Here is a 20,437-nt window from a genome sequence, read left to right on the forward strand (position 1 = left end):
AAGAATCTCGAAACACTAATTTTTTTCTAATTTTTCTTTTTCTCATTACAGATTGGCGGCGCTGCAATAGCTGCGTCGACGAGATATCAACGAGGAGGACGACGGCGACGGCAACGACGACGACCACGACGACCACGACGAGGACGTCGACAAGAACGACGGCGTGATCGTGTCGCGGGGGTGGTGGGGTTGAAAATCGGCGCTTGCCCGGTGTCTCCTGTATACCTCTATCTCCCCTCGATTTCCTTCCCCTTTTTCCATCCACTGCCCCCCTATACTCTCGGTGCCGGTGCCTCTTACTCCTACCCACGTGCGTAAGAGGTACGTGTGCGTGCGGTGGAGGCGCGTAGGCACGCACACGCGGCCCGCTGTGGAAAACGTAGCGCAGCATTATCGACGCGCGTGCGCCGATTGTTCGGTGGAGGGGCGGCGCGTAGTGGGGGGCGCGTGTCACCTGTCGTGGCGCTGCGCGGTGTCAGTGTAACGGCGACCGCCGTGAGTTACGGATCGTTCGAGTGGTGCGTTTGGTGTCGTCTGATCGTCGCACGGTGTGCATTGGGTGTGCATAAACGCATACGATCGCGTATCTACGTACGTGCGCCGATTCGTTGCCTACCTCTTTCGCGTACCTTCTCGCGCGCCTTCTCTCTCTCTCTCTCTCTCTCGCTCTCTTCACCGCCTCTTCACCGCCTCTCTCTCTCTCTCTCCCTCCCATCCACCCTCCCTCGCCCCTTTTCGATCGCCGATTTTCGGATCCGTCGAGGTGCGTGCGGGCACGCCGCGTTCGATCTCGTGAATGTGCGCGATCAGGAAGCCGGTCGTCCGCAGGGAAACATGCGTGAGCAGAGCTGGAGGACAACGACTGCGACAACGACGAGGAACACGCTGCACGTGACTGCGGCACCCTCGCACGTTCTGCTGCAGTGAGTGGAGAGAAAGGGAGGAAAAAGAGAGTGATAGAAACACGTCCTTTCTCCTTCCGCTGTTACGTCGGAGCCTGTGCTTAACGGGGAGTAAAAAAGAGTGCCGGTGGTTGGTGCGGTATACGTGAGTTACCGAGGATCTTTCTCCTTTTTTTCTCGTGATCCACGGAGGAGGCTACGAATCCTGGCACGTTTTCGGTGCCGTTCGAACCACCCGAGAGAAGATGAGGCGTACCATCTTGGAAACGAGGATGCACCCCGTGTTATCCTGTTGGTGCGTTGTCGCCACTGTCACCCTCGTCCTCGCAGCATGGCAGGAAAACATCAGGCCGAAGATGTACGTCCAACTCGGTGAGTGCGCTCTCTTTGCATTTTCTACTACCTTTTTTTTTTCCTTTTTTTTTTTTTTTTTTTTTTTTAAACTTTACTTTTCTTACTTTCTCGCGTGCTATTTTCTCCGTGCTATTATTCCGTTTTCGTGCGGTGTTTCTTGTCCGCGATGCCGTCGTCATCGAACAGTGGACATACGGTTCGAAAAAACTTCGGTTTCGTTGTTTACGTCGTTACGCGCGAGTGGTTTATACGTCGAATTCCAAGAATCCAAAGATAGATAGACACACAACGACCAGCGTTGTCGCGCACGAAAACAAAAAGTTTGTTTTTAAACTGTGATATTTTCGCGTGATAATTTATCGCGCGCCGCGTAGTCGTCGAAATAACAAATTCGAAATAAAACGGAATAAAAATCGCGTCCAATTTACTCGCCTTCATCGGTTGGCGATCATTTATATTTAGAAATCTTTATTCCCGGTGACGATCGATCGAACGAGAATATCGCTGTATCGCTCGACAGTAACAAAAAAGGACAGAATTCGTCCGGTTACGCTCGAACGCGAATTAAAATACTCGCAAAAGCTGTTCTCTCTCTCGGTTATTTTACGGTCGAGAAGATAATTTTATATTCTCGTTTGCTCTCGGGTAGCGCACGTCGAGTAGCACCGAACAACGATGCGGAACGGAAGTTACACCGGGTGCAGGGTCATGGACCTTCCCCCACTCGGTATTGTTCCACCCCCTAGCGAGGGGAGCTGTATGTGCAACCCGGTGACTGTAAACCCTAATCAGTGACATAACCATACTCCCTAGCTGGATACCAGGAAAGGATATAAATATATCGACCATCCGTGTCCCGTTTAAATGATTAAAGTAAGCGCGATATAACCGTGATTCCTGGAAGAAAAAAAAAAAAAAAAAAGAAAAAACGCGACAGTTACGCGAACGTATCGATTCCTCGTTTACTCGGTTGCCGATAAATCGATTAATTTCGCGAAGAAGAAGGGGAGAAAGAAAAAAAAAGTCGAATCAAAGGCCGAACGCGACAAGAGCGCGTGTTGTGTTAGATCCTCGAAGGGAAGGAATGATGGATGGATACGGTATTGCGATGCTCGTTGTCAAGGGCGAAAGCGTATCGAGAGAAGGAGAAGAAAGAGTAACGAGTACAAAGAGCGCACCGAGAGTGCCCTACATTCGAGGTACTCGACCTTAACGGCACTCGGCGTGTTTCGCGGCGGTGTATACTGGCGGCCGACATCCAGCATCCATCATTCTCTTTCGGGGGATATATTGGAGCGGAGGGAAGCAAAATATAAATTGGATCGAATCGAGTGCATCGTTTGATCGCGTGCGTCTTTACGCACGTCGGTCTCTGCACACCCGTGACACACATAGCAGACATCGCGTCGCCCCTCTATGAAAAGCTTCGTGACGTTGCCCTCGAGGATAGTCGGCCGATAGACGAACGCTTCACCGCGTTCCTTCTATCTTTTATCTACCAGTAGTAGTGGTAGTAATACAGTTTTTCTACCTTCTGCATCTTTCAACCGTGAGAATGCATTGGACGCGTGGATACTTTTTTATTTTCTTTTTCTTTTCTCTCTCCCTTTCTTTCCCCCGTCGATTTTGCATCGATGAACTCTTGGCATTGACTCGACGACTGCACTTGCCTTCGAAGCTCGTGTTTATCGAACGTTAACGGGACGGACGTGTTTAGGTCTTTTTGCACTCGTCTGGCGAGTGTGAAACGTTAAAAAGTGAAAAATGAACGGAGAAAAATTCTCCATTCGTGAAACGGAAGGGATCAAAGTTTGACGCGCGTGAAAGAACGAGAGAGACACCAGTGACGAAAGTGGTGCAAGCATTTTAATATATGTTATTAACACTGTGGAAATATATTTTCGACGCATCGATGTTGAAAACCCCGATGTTTTAACGCGGGTTATTATTAGTGGGCAAAAAAGAAATTCGTCCAATGTACAATGTTAGTTCTCTTGATTATTGAATTATCATTCCATATCATGTACAGTGACAATTTTAATGAACGCTCGATTCGACGATTCGAATGCGAAGAACGAGTCGTTCGTTCGAAAATTGTGATTTACACGCGAGCTAATAACGGATCACGATCCAACGAACAAAGAACGTTATTATTGTATTGAAAAATTCGAAAAATAATGTCGTGGGGAAACCAAAAAAAAAAAAAAAAGAGAGAGAGAGAACTATTTTTACGAACTATTTTTATCCAAGGGGATAGCTTAGATAGAGTAGCGTACGTACGTTTGACGCGAAACGGGAACTCATCTTTTTAGACGAATCGATAGTACGAACGATAGAGAGATACAGCATCGGTAGGCCGTAACGTAAGCTCATTAGGCCGTTATGAATTTCGTTCGTGTATTATTTTCCAATAACGGGGGGAATCGAAGCGCACCGCGACGAAACGCGCGGCAGGAATTGAAATTACACGAAGCACGTGTTATTAATACGCCACTGGCGTTGCGGGAACAGCGCTGTTTTGCTCACTGAGTCAGAATTTCTGCTAATTCTACAACGGGGAAAACCACGCCGCAGAACCGAAATTGTAATCACCGGGAAATGCATATTGCCGTTATGGGGGGGCATCCGAAGGGACACCGTTCTCGCTGATGCTGCACCCGCTGTTTATCGCGATTCCATGGATCCAATGCTTATTTTTTCTCGGCCGGGCTTCGAGGGGTGTAACACGATTGGCCAATTACCTGCCGATTATATATCCTATTTACCATCGTTACATCGAGTAATTTCGTTTCAACCGCGTTCTCTGCCGCGAGAAAAACAAAAAAAAAACAAAAAAAAAAAAATTTCTCCCTTCTCTCGCTCCTCCTCCACGCGCATGCGTTTTTATCTTTCGGATCGTTGGCCTCGCGACTCGCAAAAAGCGCGGACGAACGGCGATATATTTCAATGGGGAAACGCCGCCACGAGTGCCGTTGACGATCATCCGCGTCGCGGTTGAAAAACAAACGTCGTAAATCAAGTCTGCCGCGGGGGAGGGGGGGATTCGGCGCCGTCGGAGGAACCGAACCGCGTTTCAAAAATCGAAATCGTATTCCCTTTCGTACGAGCAAGACGAATATTTGGTGGAAGGGTGGAGGAGGGGGCGAAATTCGATTGGATTCGCGGGGAAAATTGGCGCGATACGATTCAGCCCCGGGAATACCTGCCTACGCGGATCATTCCGCGCGGATACGTTATTAAAAGACAGCGCGGATCCGTGATGCGGTCGCGGTAGTAACGCCGAGAGTTCATTACTACGTCCCGGCCGAATGCGCGCATCGAATCGGGTTATAACGGGCAGTTAATCCATATTACGGTAACTTTATCTGGCAGCGAGGAATACCGCAACGGACCAATCATAGCACTGCCCCCTCCCCCCCCTCCTCCCCTCCCCCCTCGACCGATGAGGATACATTATGATTAGTTTCGGTATATCGGTGTATATCGCGACCCGGCACGTATAACCTGACCTCGGCTCTCTAACCACTGGCTAAAATTACTGGGAATCGTGTCAATTGACTAGGCGCGCTCCGAGAACGCGTCCACACGTGGACGTGGCAATTTCATCTTGGCGAGGAGTGGATACGCGAGATTATTCCGTGTATTATTAACAACAATGTGTTAACAACATTGGCGAACAATTGGCGGAGGTAGGAAGGCGGGGAAAATGATCGATTCGATTCGAGGACGAGGGTCGCCTCGTTTTCAAAGATTTCTCTTTGAGGACGAGACGTTGGCGTGTACATTCCACCCCCGCATTTTTTTTTGTGAACCGTCGAGTGTACACTCGACGATAGAATAAGTAGCAGCATACTGGGATTGCCGAGGGGTTCATAAATCTTTTGTCGGGAAGATCCCCCTTGCCATGCTCGATCCGGCCGAAGCGAAAGGTCAAAAGCGGCGCGGCTGCCGGGAGCGGTTTCTTCGTTGTGGAGCGCGAGCAAAAGTGTCCTCTTGTCGCTGGGTGTTGACTCGACCCCGCGATCCACCCGAGGAATCATCGTAAATATACGATTGCCTTCGGATCGAGTCGTATCTCGCGCTGTTTCGCCCCGTCTAATGCGTCTCCTTCGTCCATCGATGGATGGACGATTAACTCGCCGAGGTTTTATTATATCGACTCCCGAAACTTGGCCAATTCTTTGATACAGGCAGAAATTTATTCGTTGATATCCCTCTTCTTCGTTTTCTTCTTCGTTCTTCGACCGTGTTTTTTTTTTTTTTTTTCTCGTTTTATCATCGCGACTGGAATCGGTTTTATCTATATCTATACCGTCGCAGTTGCGATCGGACGATTGCTTAATTGAAAAAATATCACCGCGTGTGGGAACGGTGTGAAAGCGTAGATAACGTTGACACGTTGGGAAAAGAGAGGAAAGACGAGGCCCTCTCTCCTTCTTGTTTTTTTTCTTACGTTGCTTCGAATCGTCGTAATCGGGTCGATAAAAGCTCGAAGTAATCGCGATCTCGATCGCAATTTCCTTGCTCGAGCGTACGTCGTTAGATCGATCGATAAAATTAAATATCATCCCGAAATCATCGAACTCGTTAATTGACTCGTCGGAATTCGAATACGCTTCTTCGTTATTCTTCGATTCGGGACGATTGCACTTCCGCCCTTGCTTCTTCCCCATCCTGCTCTTTGTTCCCCGATGTTGGTCGTTCGTGCGTCGCGTGGCCGATCTTTTCCTCCTCGACTCAGTCGCTACAGAAATTGGTTTATCGGCGAACAAAGTATGAATAATTCAAACCGGACGATTCACAGTCCAATCAATTTGGGTCCGAAAGCAGGCAGCGTGGCGCGCGCGCGCGCGCACACACACACACACACACACACACACAACCCTGCTAGGTCTAGGGGAGCTAAGCTTGCTCGGACGGGGTGAAACGAAAAGGGCCATTAGCAGTCTACGGTCTGGTTTAATGCGAGATTCGAATTGGCTGTAATGTGCGTGTGTCCTATCGAATCTAATCTATCGGAGCAACGTTTTTTAAGAAGGAAAGAAAGGGCGACAAATTTTTATTCAAGTGAGGTAAAAAATAATACGGACGTTGATCGATTGTAAAACAGGTGTGTCGCGAGGATTACACGCGTGATAAAAAATTTCAAGGAATACCTTTTGGAATATCATCGGCTGTTGTACACTTTGCCACGAATTATTTACCTCGAAACGTTGTTTCCTCCCCCTTTATGCACGAAATATTGCTGTAAGCGGGGATTTTACGCGGCGTATTCTCTTCTCATGCGTAATACGGCTGTCGTGAAAGTGTAGTTTACGCTGTAAACAACCCTTCTCCATCGGCTGTTTATGGAGTTGATTCTTGCCGGGTGGAGGGACGAAGAGCGCATTGTTGTTTCTATGGCAAAATATCCGCGGTGAGAGAAATTCAATGGAAAAGAATCGCATCGTTGTATCCCTCCCTCCCCGCGGGGGAGCTTTCTATAAAGCTGAAGATGGTCCGGAAGAAAGAATCAATTTTTCCCAAATCGAATCACGGTTGCTCGACCGAGGCGTGTCCAATTTTACAGGCCATTAAAAATTTCTTCTCATTAGAAGGGATAATTCACGGGGCATTAGCTCCGACGACCGTTTAACCCACGAATTACTAGGATTTATTTCACTCACGGTAGCGCACGGTAGTCCTCGAATATTTAGTTATGCCTTTGACTAATCGTCGGGTTCGTTTTGAATCGAGCGCAAAGGTAAATACCACTTTACCAAATAGACAGAGCTCGGTATCTAAAGCGACGTGTAATTAATTCACCGCCGACGACGAATTAGCGCCGCGATACCACCGCGATACGAAGACGTGAGACCTGATCCGGTTAAAATGAGAGATAACCGGTAAGCAGAGGGAAGAAAGAAGAGAGGGAGCAGAGAGAGAGAGAATAGAACGTATCAAGAGATGAAAAGAGGAGAGGAGGATATAAACGTACGTGACATCTCGTCGCTCGGGGAACAAGTTTCATAAACTCAATTACATCGGTTTTTCTCCATTGTTGATTTTCGCTCGAGATTTTTCCGCGACGTAATTGCCGAACGATGTACGATTCGTCGTTCTTTTCGCGTGTCCAATCGATTCGCGCTGGCCCGACACGCTCCTTCAGTTTCGTGGATTTACCGTGGACTCGTCCATTAATCGAATTTCGAATTGAATTCTTCCGGCCCCCTGTTTTTTCGCGATTTCTTGGAATCGTCGCCGATGAAATTACCCGATGATGGATAATCCACGTTTGCGCGTCCGTTGCCATCCCGTTTATCCGATAGTTTGAAAGTTGGCGTCAACCAGAGCCGTCTCCCTGTTTCGCCGTGGCGGGCGATAGAACGCGTGTTTGCACGGTATGTTCCTGCATACGCAGCTCGAGTCACGTCAGTTGATTTTCAGACGGCGTCGGTATATCAGCAGCTTCCGGAAGCATCGTGAAACCACCGCGCATCGGTATTAGTAGTCTTAGTACGTTGTAACTTACGCCAATCCGTTGCAATTTGCGGTTTAATCGAGCGTATCTGCTCGATCAATACGAGTGGCTCCTCTCGTGTCCCTCTCCTTCCACCCTCCTCGCCCCGTTTCTCTTTCTATTGCGTTTCTAAACTTGGAGCTTCTGTCTACTCGGTTCAACTCCTCCCTCCTTTCCTCCCTTCCTCCATCCTTCCTGTCCGCCGCCTTTTCCCCTCCCCCCTTTTCTCCTTTTCACTCGGCCCTCTTTCTCTCTATCTTTCTTCGCGAGTATCGTCGAGATCTTTAAAAGCTTTCCATCGCTGCCTCGGAAAAGTTTATACGCGAAAATTACGATTATCATCGTCGTTTCGATCCAGTCGCGACAAAATTTTCCTCGAAACTTGGAACTCGTCCGGAATCTGGACGAACGAGGGACGAATATTTCCTTCTCTCTCTCTCTCTCTTTTTTTCCTTTTCTTTCTTTTTTTTTTTTTTTTTTTCTTCTTGAATCCGAATTCAGAGTTGATGGTTGGTCGCGCGGTCGGAGAGAGTTGGCGGAAACGCGTTAAAGAGAGTCCTCCTCCTCCTCCTCCTCCTCCCGGACGGCTATTCCTTCCCGAGTTTTTCCACGAAAAGTCGCGAAAGCGTAGCCGTTTCACCTGGAAATGTTCGCAGATTACACAAGATCCCCGGGACGACTTTAAACTTCGTTCCACCGACCTACCCCCCCCCCCCCCTCACCACCGTGTGCTTTCGTGCGTTAATTAGGGAATGGAAGCGCTTTCACGGCAGCCACCGAACGCCCAACTTACGAGCTCCGACGAGTTTTTGGGGGGGAGTGGAAGAGGAGAACTTTTAGCGGAATACTTTCATCGCGCGATGTGTCCGATCCCCCATCGTTGATCCATGCGTTTACGGCCACCATTCCCTCGTGTGTGTGTGTATATATTTATCATTTTTTTCCCCCGTTACGATTCTCCACCAATGTATTAATGGAACTGTTCCATTAAGCCGGAAAGCTTGAGCTCGATCCATGGTTTCGAGCTCCCGTTCCTTCGCCAATTTCATGGAAATTTCCACAGGGGACCGCAACCGCGTACCAGGTTAATTAACTTGGGCCGAGGATCGAGAATCGTTTTTGGATCAGCTGGTACAGCGTTTGGCGTTAAATCTGGGAGGGGGATTTTTTTTCTCCTCCTCCTCCTCCTCCCGTTCGTTCGCGTGAAAGTAATTACCGCAATTATTTCGTTTTTCAACGATAAACAAATTCGATATCTTGACATTTCGTGTCACGCGCTATTTCGTCCTTTTTTTTTTTAATAATTTTCGGCGCGTATATCGGGTTTAAAAAAGAAAAAAAAAATGTTTGATCATCTCGTTAACGGGGGAAAATGAAATTAAAAAAAAAAAAAAAAAAAAAAAGGAAAAATCAAAAATATCGGCGCAAAGCTTTGCCCCAGCGGTCATTGCCGCAGTCGGTGACTCGTATCCAACGAGATCGATCGGTCTCTCGAGTATCCCGCAGGATGCGTCACCACGCCACGTAGTCTGGTCACAGGCTTGTATACACGATCCTTCCGTTGAAATATTAATTTGATAAATGTATATATATATATATGTATGGATGTATTCGTGGCATTATTAATTCGCATCTCCCCGAAAAGTGATCGATAAACTCTCTTATACCCACAAACAATCTAGTTCCTCTTCTCCCCGTCCAATAATAATTTCTTCGCGAAATGCGCTTTGCACTCGTGCTTACGCGATCCTCATACCTGCGCAACGTCACGCGACTTCTTCTTCTCCCCGTCTTTGCTTCTTCCACCGACGCGCCGCGTCACGTAGCTCGCGTGAAATTGCACCTCCCCGGCATATAGGTTTTCCACGATTCTCCACGATAATACGAATTTATAGAGCGGAGAGGCAAGACTTGGCTTTTGTTACGCCGATTTACCGAAACGAGAGCGGTACGTGCTCGAAAAGAATTAGGGGATATTTGGTAACGAGCCGTTGGGTCGCGTTTTTAAAAATCGGGGGCTTTGTCGAGCTCGTTTTGACCGTTCCGGCATTTCTTCTCCCTCACGAATCAGAAGCTTTTCAATCGGTCGCCGGTGTACGACTGGCATTCCGAAAGATCGATCGTTCCTTCTCTCTGTCTCTTTCTCCGTCTCCCTGTACCGTTCCGTGCTGTTCTGTCGCAGCACGATGCGTCAGTCGTGAAATAGCTAAGGGAGGGAATGGTAGGGACAAATGGAGGGTGTCCGGAGGATACTTGGAGTCGGCAGTTGGCTCTCTCTCTCTCTCTTTTCTCTCCCTTCCTCCTCCTTCTCTCTCTCTCTCTCTCTCCCTCTTCCTCTTCCTCTTCCTCTTTCTCTAGCAACCGTATCCTCCTAATATCGTGGCTTAAGATGTCCGATACACACGTACGATCGACCGGTCGTGTGCATCATCCCCGCAGGATTGTAATGGCCCGGTTGCTGCTGGGAGAGGGCAAGTACGCAGAGGGGGGGGGGGAGAAGAAGAAGAAAGAGAGTGGGATAGATGCGAAAGATGTCGACGAGACAGATATCGAGTTGAGTTGATCGCGTTTCAAAGGAAACTGGATCACGTTCGAATGTGGAAACTCGATGTAGCGGTTGCAAGATTTACGTTTCTTTTCAATTGGAATCAAATACCGATGGATGGATTAAGAAAGAGTATTGTTCCAACGATTCCATTGTATTGACGGACGGATTCGTGTAAGGTGTCTTACGAGCCATTTTACGAGTCAAGGGTTGGCAGGGTTAAAAATTCAGACCTCCTTTCGTTTCATTAATTAAGCCAAACTTTGAAGGAGTCGGCTAAAAGTCGACTCGCTTCTTCCTTCCTTCTTGGAAGAGTTAGTGAACACGTTAAACAGCTGGTACGGTCTACCTACCAACCTTCTATGTACGCGCTCCCCGGAAAATTGTAGAGAAGAGATGCCGGAGAGAGGAGGTGGATAGAAAAGAAAGAAAGAAAGAAAGAAAAAAAAAAAAAAAAACGAACAGCGGTTTCGAGGAAAAATGAGCCGAAAACGAAGTCGGATTGGCCGAGGATCTATTTGGTTGTCGGATCATTTTGTAGAAGAGAAACGAGCCATATGCTTCGAATGACACGACTACCACCGGTATTTTTGCCTTGGAGCTGTCGTAAAATCGGGGATGAAAAATGGGGAAATTCGATGTGGTCCAGAAATGTTGAATACTCGAGCAAGGAAAAAAAATCAGTTTTTCAATGTTTCTCCGTAGCGAGCAACAAATGAATGGACGGTTTTCTCATTAACCGCGACGCGGTCAAAATTTTGGGTGTAATATCATTGAACCTGGTCGTGTAAATATTTAAGCCATCCCTGAAGAGGACAGAGGTCTGTGAGACAGAGAGTGTGGAATAGAATGAGCAGGAAAGAGAGAGAAAACGAGAACGACAGTCGGAGAGAGAGAGAGAGAGAGAGAGAGATGAATCGGTGACTGCATATATCCCTTGTGGTGGTCGAGTGCGCTCGCTGTTTCAGTGGTGGTCGTGTGGGTGAGGGGGTGGCGACCACGTGACCGCCTACGGGCGCCATGTTAGATACGAGGAGTGCCGGTTTCGCACGAAGTCGCACGAAGTCGGAGTCGCCATGTGGTCCTCGTGGGTTCAGCCGATCAATACCTTGCCGGCTGCTGGCACAGCCAAGAGAGTACGAAGTTATGCACGCGCAACGATGATGATGCCACCGACCAAGACGATGGCTTCGACATTTTGGGGGTCACTGTTCTTTCTCTCTCTTTCTCTCTCTCTCTCTCTTTTTTCTTCTACTCTTTATTCTTCGTTCATCTTTTTTCTTCTCGTTCGTTCGCATCGAGACGTTACATTACATCCTCGTAATTGCATCCTCGATTTTTGAAATATTCGCTCGTTTTTGCGACGTGAAATCCAATCCAAGGATTCGTCGAAAGTCGCGAAGAAGAAAGAGTTTTTAGGATGAAGGAAAAAAAGAAAAAGAACTTTCGTGCGATTTTCCTTTGCGCTTTCGTAGGTAGAAACTTATGCGATTGTCTTTGACCATCTTAGCTTAAGTGGAGTTGAGAATAACACGACTAAGACTGTTGTCCGACTTTGGCTTGTTGAGAATTTATCAGCCGTGCTCAATCCTTCGAGAAAACTACTTCAACAGATACCTCAAGTAGGTAAACTTGGTCCTAAACCATCACGAGAATTAAATTCGTGAAGTCAATGTGTCTTTCAAATTCGAATCTCGACGAACGTTTTTATCGTTTTACGATATCTTCGACGCGAAATAAAAATATCCTCGAAACATGTTCGAACGAACATACGATTTTTATTCCGTTCCCAAGATTCGTCGTTATTCGTACTCGCGAAATATATGAAACAATGAAGCGTTGTCTCTTGTTTCACCTGCCTCTCGTCGTTACTCGCGACAAACGTTAAAACGATGGAGGCGAATAACCCCGATAGTTTCCATTATTGAAACAGGGTGGCGCACATCTGTTCCCTCGCCCTAAGGGACGATTATCCGCTACCTGCGTGGCAAAGGAGGACACGAAAGCACGCGGTATCGGGAGAGAACTCGTCCAGACTCGTGGCATTTCGAGGTGTCATCCGTCTGTTCCGGCATGACTCGAAGTCTCAGGGTTACCGTAGTAATACTACGGCGGAGGGAGGAACAAAGGTTGATAGGCGGCACGGTGGTGGCGGCACTTCCGTACCGCGTCCCACGATGCTCGATTGCCATTTCCAATATCTTTCCCCCTCGTGTTGGACGGGGCATGTATATCCATCCATGGTAGCGCGTCGGGGAATTTGTCGTCCCTTACTTTCGCCTATCTCCTCCCTTTTCGTTTTAGTAATCCACTTAATTTAATCCAGCACGCGAGCTCCATGTTGATGATGGCTCGTGCCGTCTAGGAGCCACGGTGAATTTCTTTGGAATTCGACCGATTACCTCTCCGCAATTCTTTCTTTCCCTTTCTTTCTTTCCTTCTCCCTCTCCGCTCATTCCCTTTGACCGACCGATCCTCCATGCTCAATGCATTATTCCACGTCCCTTCTTTCTACTCTTTTATGGGCTGACCTTTACACGCGAAATCGCGTTAAGCAACGATCCATTTGTACCCTCTATTCCGCGCCTCTATTCTCTCCCCCCTTTTCCGATTTTTTTTTCTTTTTTTTCCTTTTTTTTTTTTTTTTACGAGACCCGCCGCACTTTCGAAGGTCGTAGTCCGGCATTTCGTGATAGGACAAAGCCGATTATTGGCCCGGATGGAGAGATGGAAAACGAGAAAGATTACTCGTAACGCGTTCTTCGAATCATTTCGAAGGAGAAAAAATTTTCCCGATCGAGAGGCGTGTCACGCTCTTTGATTTCGTCAACGCTCACTTGATATCGTGTAATTAAGGGAGTGGCGTAATTATCGGTGGTGGAAGAAAGTCATCGATCGCGTCGACTTAATCCAGGTGTCAACTCCCCCCCCCCCTCCCCTCCCCCTTTTTTCTTCCCCCAATTCTCGATTTCCAATACGCCTCGCTTCCGATAGTGTGGAGCTCGGTGGATGGAACGATTGCACCATTCGAGCGTCGATAAAATTTTGTTCGTTGTTCCGTGGTGGCTCCGCGGAAACCCACCCACCACCCTGCCATCCCTCTTTTACGACTTTCTCGTCGTAACACCCAGCACATATATTTGTCTCTATCTCTTCGGGGGGAGAGGCAGAATGGTTGAGAGAGATTATGGAAAAGCTATGTGCCCGGGGAGAGATAACGGATGCGAGGAGGAAAAAGGAGGAGAGATGGGAGGAGGATGCTGCGAAATGACGAAAGAGAGTGAGTGGTACGAAAGAGGCGAAACGAACTGGAGCGTGCGTGGTTGGGAGGGAATGGTGGGGAAGGGTCCGTTTCTCAGGTCGAGCCGGCCCTGAATCCGGCTTTACCGTCGTGCTCGTCGTGCAAATTGTACGAGTGCGGGACAAGTGAGAAGGAGCTGATTTCGTTCCTCTTATAACGCGCGTCTCGCTTTTCTCGAGAAAGATCGCCGCGGCTATCGACGATCGACGTCACAAACCTTCCCTATTGGGCAGGGATGAACTTCTTAATTGGAAATGGAGCTTTCCAACTTTTATTCGTATATTATTTCATGTGAAATTGTCATCGAGTATGAGCGAACAGTCGAAATTCGAAAAGTCGACATGTCGTACGTGTTTTACGGTTTAAAACTTTGCATATTAAGTTCTCTTCAAAGAACCAATTTCGACTTTCGAAGGGAATGTGAAATGAAGATTTCAAAAATCCATTACTCGGTGGTGCTTTATTAATATCGGCGTGTACTACTCCCTCTCCCCCTCTCTCTCTCTCTTTCAGCATCGACTGCGTTCATTGCATCCGCTGTACGAAAACGCGAGAAAGAAATTCGACGTGTCGCCGCGTTTCGAAAAAGAAAAAAAAAAAAAAAAAAAAAGGAAAAAAAGAAGAAAAAAAGAAAGGCGCACCGTTTGGCATGAAACGAATACTTGGAGCGATGCGATGAGGTTAATCACCCTGTGTGTGGGATTTGGAGGGGAACGCTCACGATAAATTTAATCCGTGGAAAATCAAAACGCTGCGCGCGTGTATTTTTTATGAAGGAAACGCGCGTTCCTGGTTAAAAGGTAACCAGGATTTTTTCGTTTCCCGTCTAGTGCGCATTTAAAAAGTTGGTCCAGAGTTTTGAATCAGCTCTTCCAGTTATGTTCTCGGTTATTTGGGAAATTAGCAACTCCGGGCTACCGGGTCTAAAAGTCTATTCGGTTGGACGCCGTAATAAAAATACAGGGAGCAACAAGAGCTTCACGAGCGAGTTCACGTTGCACGGGCCGGGCTACGCGTTGTTCCTGCTAAATTCTATCCGATCTCTCTTTTTTTTTCAAGGTCTCTTCTCTCCTCCTCCACCGCCTCCGCTAACCGATTCCACTCCTTTCTTTCTTTTTTTTTTTCCACGGTTTCGACTTCCCCCCTGTTTTCGACTTTAATCCCGGAACGAAGAAAATAGCCGCGTGCGCTATTTTACTTACGCTTTAAGAACATCCGCGCTGCGCTGTCTGGGCACGTGCGCCCCTTCCTTTCGTTTCTCCCTCGTTCGTTACCTTCTTTTCCTTTTCCTCTTTCTTCGCTTGTTCCTCGCTTTCCAACTCTTTATCATTTGCGATTCTTCTTACGGCTCTTCCCTCTTCGCGGGGCACGGCGAGTGGTGGACGTCGAAAGTGGTCGATCGATCGGCGATAGGAGGGAGAGACAAGAGAGCGCTTTGTAAATACGGCCGTTTTAATAAAAATTGATGGGTGATGGCTAGTACGGCGAGCAGGAGATGAATTCGACCGAGTGTTCGTTAGCTTCGCTTGATTACCGTTAGAACACTCATCCGCGGCACGTATCCAGAGAGTTTTCGCGATCTCTCGCGAGGAAAATGGAATTTCGCTATACCTGCTATACCTGTCTTTTTTATAACTCGCACGCCGAGTTTCCGATCCCGACATCTATTCTATTCTTGTTATTAATTTTGAATCTTTTCTTCTCTCTCCCCCCCCCCCCCTCCTCTTTCGATTTTTGCTTTGTTCTCGAAAGCAACGAGCAGGAAATACGATTTAATTAGTCGAATCGATAAAAACTTGACGCGTTTACTTTTTTCCTCGGGATCATTCCCTCATTCCTAAATAATTATCGAGAAAATTCGAACGAGAGAAGGTGGAATTTTATGAATTAATCGTGCGAGTGCAAAGGATTCGTATATTATTTCTGGTGGGCTTGTGCTTTTGATTTATTATGTATCGTGAGTTAGCAAGAAGCTGACAGCACGTACAACACGGATACGGTTTCATAATTATTATCCCTGGAAACGTTATAAAGAAACGGTCATTACCATTGGCCATTCCCAACGTTTGCACGTGAATACGTTTCATTTTGTTTTTTTTTTTTTTTTTTTTTTTTTTTTTATTTATTTATTTCGTCATAGTTTTTTTTCTTTCTTCTTTCTTTCTTTCTTTCTTTCTTTTTTTTTTTTTGTTTCAGAGGCATATTTATCCGCGTACGTATTTCCCCTACGTATTCATTCGGATTCGTTGTTATTATTGAAAAATACATTATGATCCGTGCTTGGTTGTTTATTAAATTTGCGAAATAAGAGGAAACCTTTGATCCTAACTATAATTTCCATCGAGCCGTTGTAATTTCGTTCAAACTCCTATCCTATTCACAATTCGATCGCAAACTCTTGACAATAAATTCGGCCGGTTTATTGTTCGTCGAACGATGAACGTAATCGAGTTAAACGGAATACAGTATTATCGTTGTCCAAATAACGCGTCCCGGCTCGAATGCACGATGCGCCGTCTCTGTGACGAACTTCGTTCCGAATAAAAGAAATGCTTTTCGTTCTTTCGAGCTTTCAATTTCGAGAGATTTCGAAAATATCGATAGTTCTTCCTTTTTTCTCTTCTTCTGTTTTAATTATATAATCCAGACAAAGTTTCTTAAATTCTAGATTGGAAGATAAATTTGACGATGACGCGATATTTCATCACCTGGAGCGTGTTAAACGAGGGAATTCTGTCGACACCACTCGGACAAAATACGGACGTCGCGAGCCAATCAGTTATTCCATCGACGATCCGTCGTTACGAGCATCCACCACGGCTCGCGTTTGTTTCTACACACACGTTATGTGTCGATGTAGCGTCAGTTTTATTGGCAATTTCAGAAATTGCGCCCGAGACGCGAGCGTCGTCCATTTTCTTTGCCGACAGATGTCTCCGATGAAACGAAGGCCGGACGAAATTCTCCTCGTTTTTTCTCGTTACACGCGCCGTTTTTTTTTTTTTTTTTTTTTTCTTCTTCTTCCCTTCCCTTTTCAAACAGTTCGATCCTCCGACAGAGTTGGAACATAAGTTTCACTTTGTAACCATTTCGAATTGGAAACCGTTATACTGACTTATTGGTTCGTGATCCGTTTGGACACGTGGCAAAAGGAAAGGGAGAAGAGGGGGGAGGGAGGAGGAGGAGGAGGAGGAGGAGGAGGAAAAAAGAAAGAAAGAAAGAAGGAAGGAGGGAGAGGAAAGAGAGAGAGAAAAAAAAAGGGACGGAAGAAGGAAAGGGAAGAAAAGTGCAAGTTCGACCTCTCCCTTTGTCTTTCGTTCGCGGTACGGTTTGCCATCGGCGACGAGGATAATCGAAAGTCGAACGAAACCAGGCCAGACTCGGTGCCAAATCGTCCCCCGAATTTCTCGTCTCTTTCTCGTCTCCTAGCGTTCTCTAGATCGAAGAAACTTGGTATTGTCCCGAGGAAAATGCCTCGAGGACGAGTTTTCGAATGAAAATCGAACTAGTTTCTCTCTTCATCTTTTCTCTCCGCCGGGAAAACATTTTGGACGAGCGCGCTTAACGATTTAAATAATCGCACGAGAAAACTTTGAACATACAACTTTTTCTCTCTCTTTCTCCTCCTCCCCTCCCCCTTCGTTGTTTCGATTCGATGTTTTTCGCAATTAGAACAAGTTGTTGGATATTTTCATCGTTCTTCTTTTTTTTTTTTTTTTTTTTTGTTCACTTGTTTGTCTACGTATTTGCCGTTCCCTTTCCCTCCCCCCTCCCCCCTCCCCTCTGTCTACAATTACCTTTTCCAACAGAGACGATTTACTCGCCCCCCCCCCCGCCCGCCCCTCTTTTTTTGTATTTTATTTCTCGACCGAGTTTTGGCAAGCGGGATTGACGTTCGACAATATTTTCGAAGAGATTTATCGCTCGCATCGTGCACACACGGCCAATCACGTCAGCGAGCTTTAACGGTGCATATAAATAAAAAAAAAAAAGCTGTTAGTTGAATGAAAGATCGTTCATGGAGAGGGGAGGGGGAGGAGGGGGAGCTTTGTTATCGTTCGAAATTGCATCGTGGAGAAGTTGCGTCGTCTTCGAGGAGCAGACAGGAGATTATTTTTCATTTTCTCCTTGTTGCACGAACGAAACCAACCACCTCTCCAACCGAAGAAACTATTTCACTTCGAGCCAAGGCTCGAATTGAACGGAACCCTATCCCCCTGAGGTTGGACAAGGTGACCAATTTTTCTTTTCTTTCCTTTCTTTTCATTTTCTTCCTCTTTCTTCTCTTCTCTCTCTTTCCGTGTCAAAGAGCGGACCGGTTCCACGGGACCGTTGTACCGACTCTGATGTACCGTTAATGGCGGTTACACACTCGAGGGTTGCGCCGGTGTACACGAGCTACATAGTTGGCCAGCCTTGGTGCATAATTATCAGTCTCCGAAGCACGCAGTGTGCTAATTACAGGGTAAGGTATTAGTTCACGACGTCAGGCGTGTTAGGGTCGGTGTAAATATTTGGCAAGGGCCGAGTACACGGGAGTGGGGGGGGGGGGGGGGAGAGGGTCCTTTGGTTACGCCTTTAAATCGTCTGTCACGAGCTCGGGAAAGGGAAATTTGAATTTTCCCTCGTTACACATTTATCAGGCGTCCTGATAAATAGCGAAATTTCATTTCCTCTTTCTCCCCCCCCCCCTTTCCTTTTTTTCCCCTCTTTTTTTTTTTTTTTTTGGAATTTTTACACAGAATTTCTACACACCACCGGTCCAGTATCGATTCGAGCAACGAAGAGGATTATCGTTTGTCCGGGAATTGCATATTTTTCCCCTCGTCGTTGTTTTTATTATTACGCGATTCATCGTGAGCGATCACGTTTTCTTCCTTTTTCTCTCTCTCTCTCTCTCTCTCTCTCTCTCTGATGACCCGAACCTATTTTCGTGAATCGAGGGTTGGATAGCTCGATCTCCGATAGCGAGTTATCTCGAGTGGCGAGCACGAATGGAAAAAGTGAAATAGACCGTTCCGCGAATTAATCGAAGTTAAACACGGATTAATGGCATTTTTTCGGGGGAGGCTTTCGCGACTCGACGAGCCACGCGAAACTCCGTTTAAATATTTGACTTTCGGCGTTGTCGGTGTCGATTGGATTTCGCATCCGCGCGATGCAGTTGCGAAAACTGCATTTCGGCCTCGCCTCTCTCCCTCCCCCTCCTGCCCGAGTTGTATGGATCTTTTCAAATACACGCTCGTTCCGTGCCGCGTTTCCCATCACGGTGGCGAAACCTTCGATTTATCCGTCGATCGGTCAAAATTTTCGCCAACGTGAAAAGAAAGGAAGAGGCGTTTTCGGGTTTGGCCTTCTGCCCCTGGCTGCTCGATTGTCACGGGTTTACTACAACCCGTGCCCGGTGGCCAGGCCAATTTGTCGGTTTTCTAACGCAGCGCAGAAACGCGTGTTGTTCCCTTTTCGCGAATTTTCGGGGGAAAAATCGATGGATAGCTCGAGTGCTGGTAGCACGCGTCGTGGATGGAGAAGGCATCGAATCCCGTATAACCGAATACCCTAAAAACAAAAAAAAAGAGGAACAATCGACGTGGCTCGATCCACTTGCTTATCCACGTCGCGCGATCGAAGGTGGATGGATGGGTGTGCGGCTGGTGGTGTCTACGTATGTACGCCGTGTATAAACATATATTACGTTTCCAGAGTACGTTACCTGAATACCCGGGGTAAAAGTGATTCCGAGTCGCGCCCGTACTCCCCGAGATTTTATATTCCAGATGCACTCGAGTTTACAAATATCGAGTACGAGAGGAAGGCGGGCGAGAGAAATTTGCTGAAAAATCGTGCCGTTCCAGGGGAGAAATGCTCGTGCGCGGAATAATCTTGTCACGTGTCCGGAACACGATGCGCGGATAATTTTTTCCCGTTTAATCCGTGGATCAGACGACGCGCTGCGTCGTGCCACGCACACGCGTGTATGTATATATATATATATATGTATACACGAATGAAATTAATCGAGCCGATACGATCTCTCCTCGTTGATCGCTGGTCTCGTTTCCACCCGTAAACGGCCGATTTTCAAAGGTACGGGTGAAACTAAATTAACATGGAGGGACAGGTACACGCGGTCTTATTACGCCTCGACGATATTCCGCGAACGGATAAAAATAATCTCGCTCGAGCGGATATTTAATGAAACTCGAAACGCACTCGACGTGCGTGTCCATAAAATTTTCACAATTTTTCGGATTCGTTCCTTTCCACCCGGTGTAAGTGACGAATCATTCGAACTCGAGATCCCTGTCGAATTAATCCCGATTAAAGCCGGCTAACGATGAACGATCCGGCTCCGATTCCGACGAAACTTTGTAGGCTTACGGAACGCTCGTGTAGCCGAAACTAATGACTAATACCGCGTGTGCGCGCGTGTGTTTTTTTAAGCCGCGATAATTCGAATTTAAGGGACGAATCCACTCTTGGAAGTTTTTTCCCCGAAAAGTGTTAGCCCGGTTGTTAACGGTTAGAGAAGCGGAAAAATGTTTTGACAAAAATTGGAATGGTTTTTTGCCACGGGACGAAATATTTTCAACAATGCTTGAAAAAAACATGCCGTGTTTACTTGATAAGTTACAACTATTATTCACGCAACAAAAACTATTGAAAAACCTTTTCATTTTCCAAAAGGGACAACGCAAGTTTCGATCCGTGACTCGTTTTACACGCTCGTTTTATATCGTAATTTCGTATCTCGGCAATAATTGATACTCGTTATACCCGAGTATCGAATCGAATATTTCCCCCCTTTCTTTTCTTATCGTCGAAATCAAACAAAC

The 20,437-nt window shown here is 46.8% G+C and overlaps 1 protein-coding gene across 3 annotated transcripts in view; it reads left to right on the forward strand.

Annotated features, from left to right (window-relative positions):
* Positions 1–20,437, forward strand: part of Sema1a (semaphorin 1a) — a 163,367-nt gene that overhangs the window by 25,664 nt on the left and 117,266 nt on the right. For all 3 annotated transcript variants that reach the window (XM_086912259.1, XM_086912261.1, XM_086912260.1), the window contains exon 2: positions 52–1,274. In XM_086912259.1, the coding sequence (XP_086768385.1) occupies positions 1,148–1,274 (127 nt within the window). In that variant the 5' untranslated portion in view covers positions 52–1,147. The remainder of the gene's footprint in view (positions 1–51; positions 1,275–20,437) is intronic.

The sequence above is a fragment of the Apis florea genome, unplaced genomic scaffold (genome assembly GCF_048593485.1).
Source record: "Apis florea isolate Af1SG1 unplaced genomic scaffold, ASM4859348v1 contig_3370_pilon, whole genome shotgun sequence".
In the NCBI taxonomy this organism is placed as follows: domain Eukaryota; kingdom Metazoa; phylum Arthropoda; class Insecta; order Hymenoptera; family Apidae; genus Apis; species Apis florea.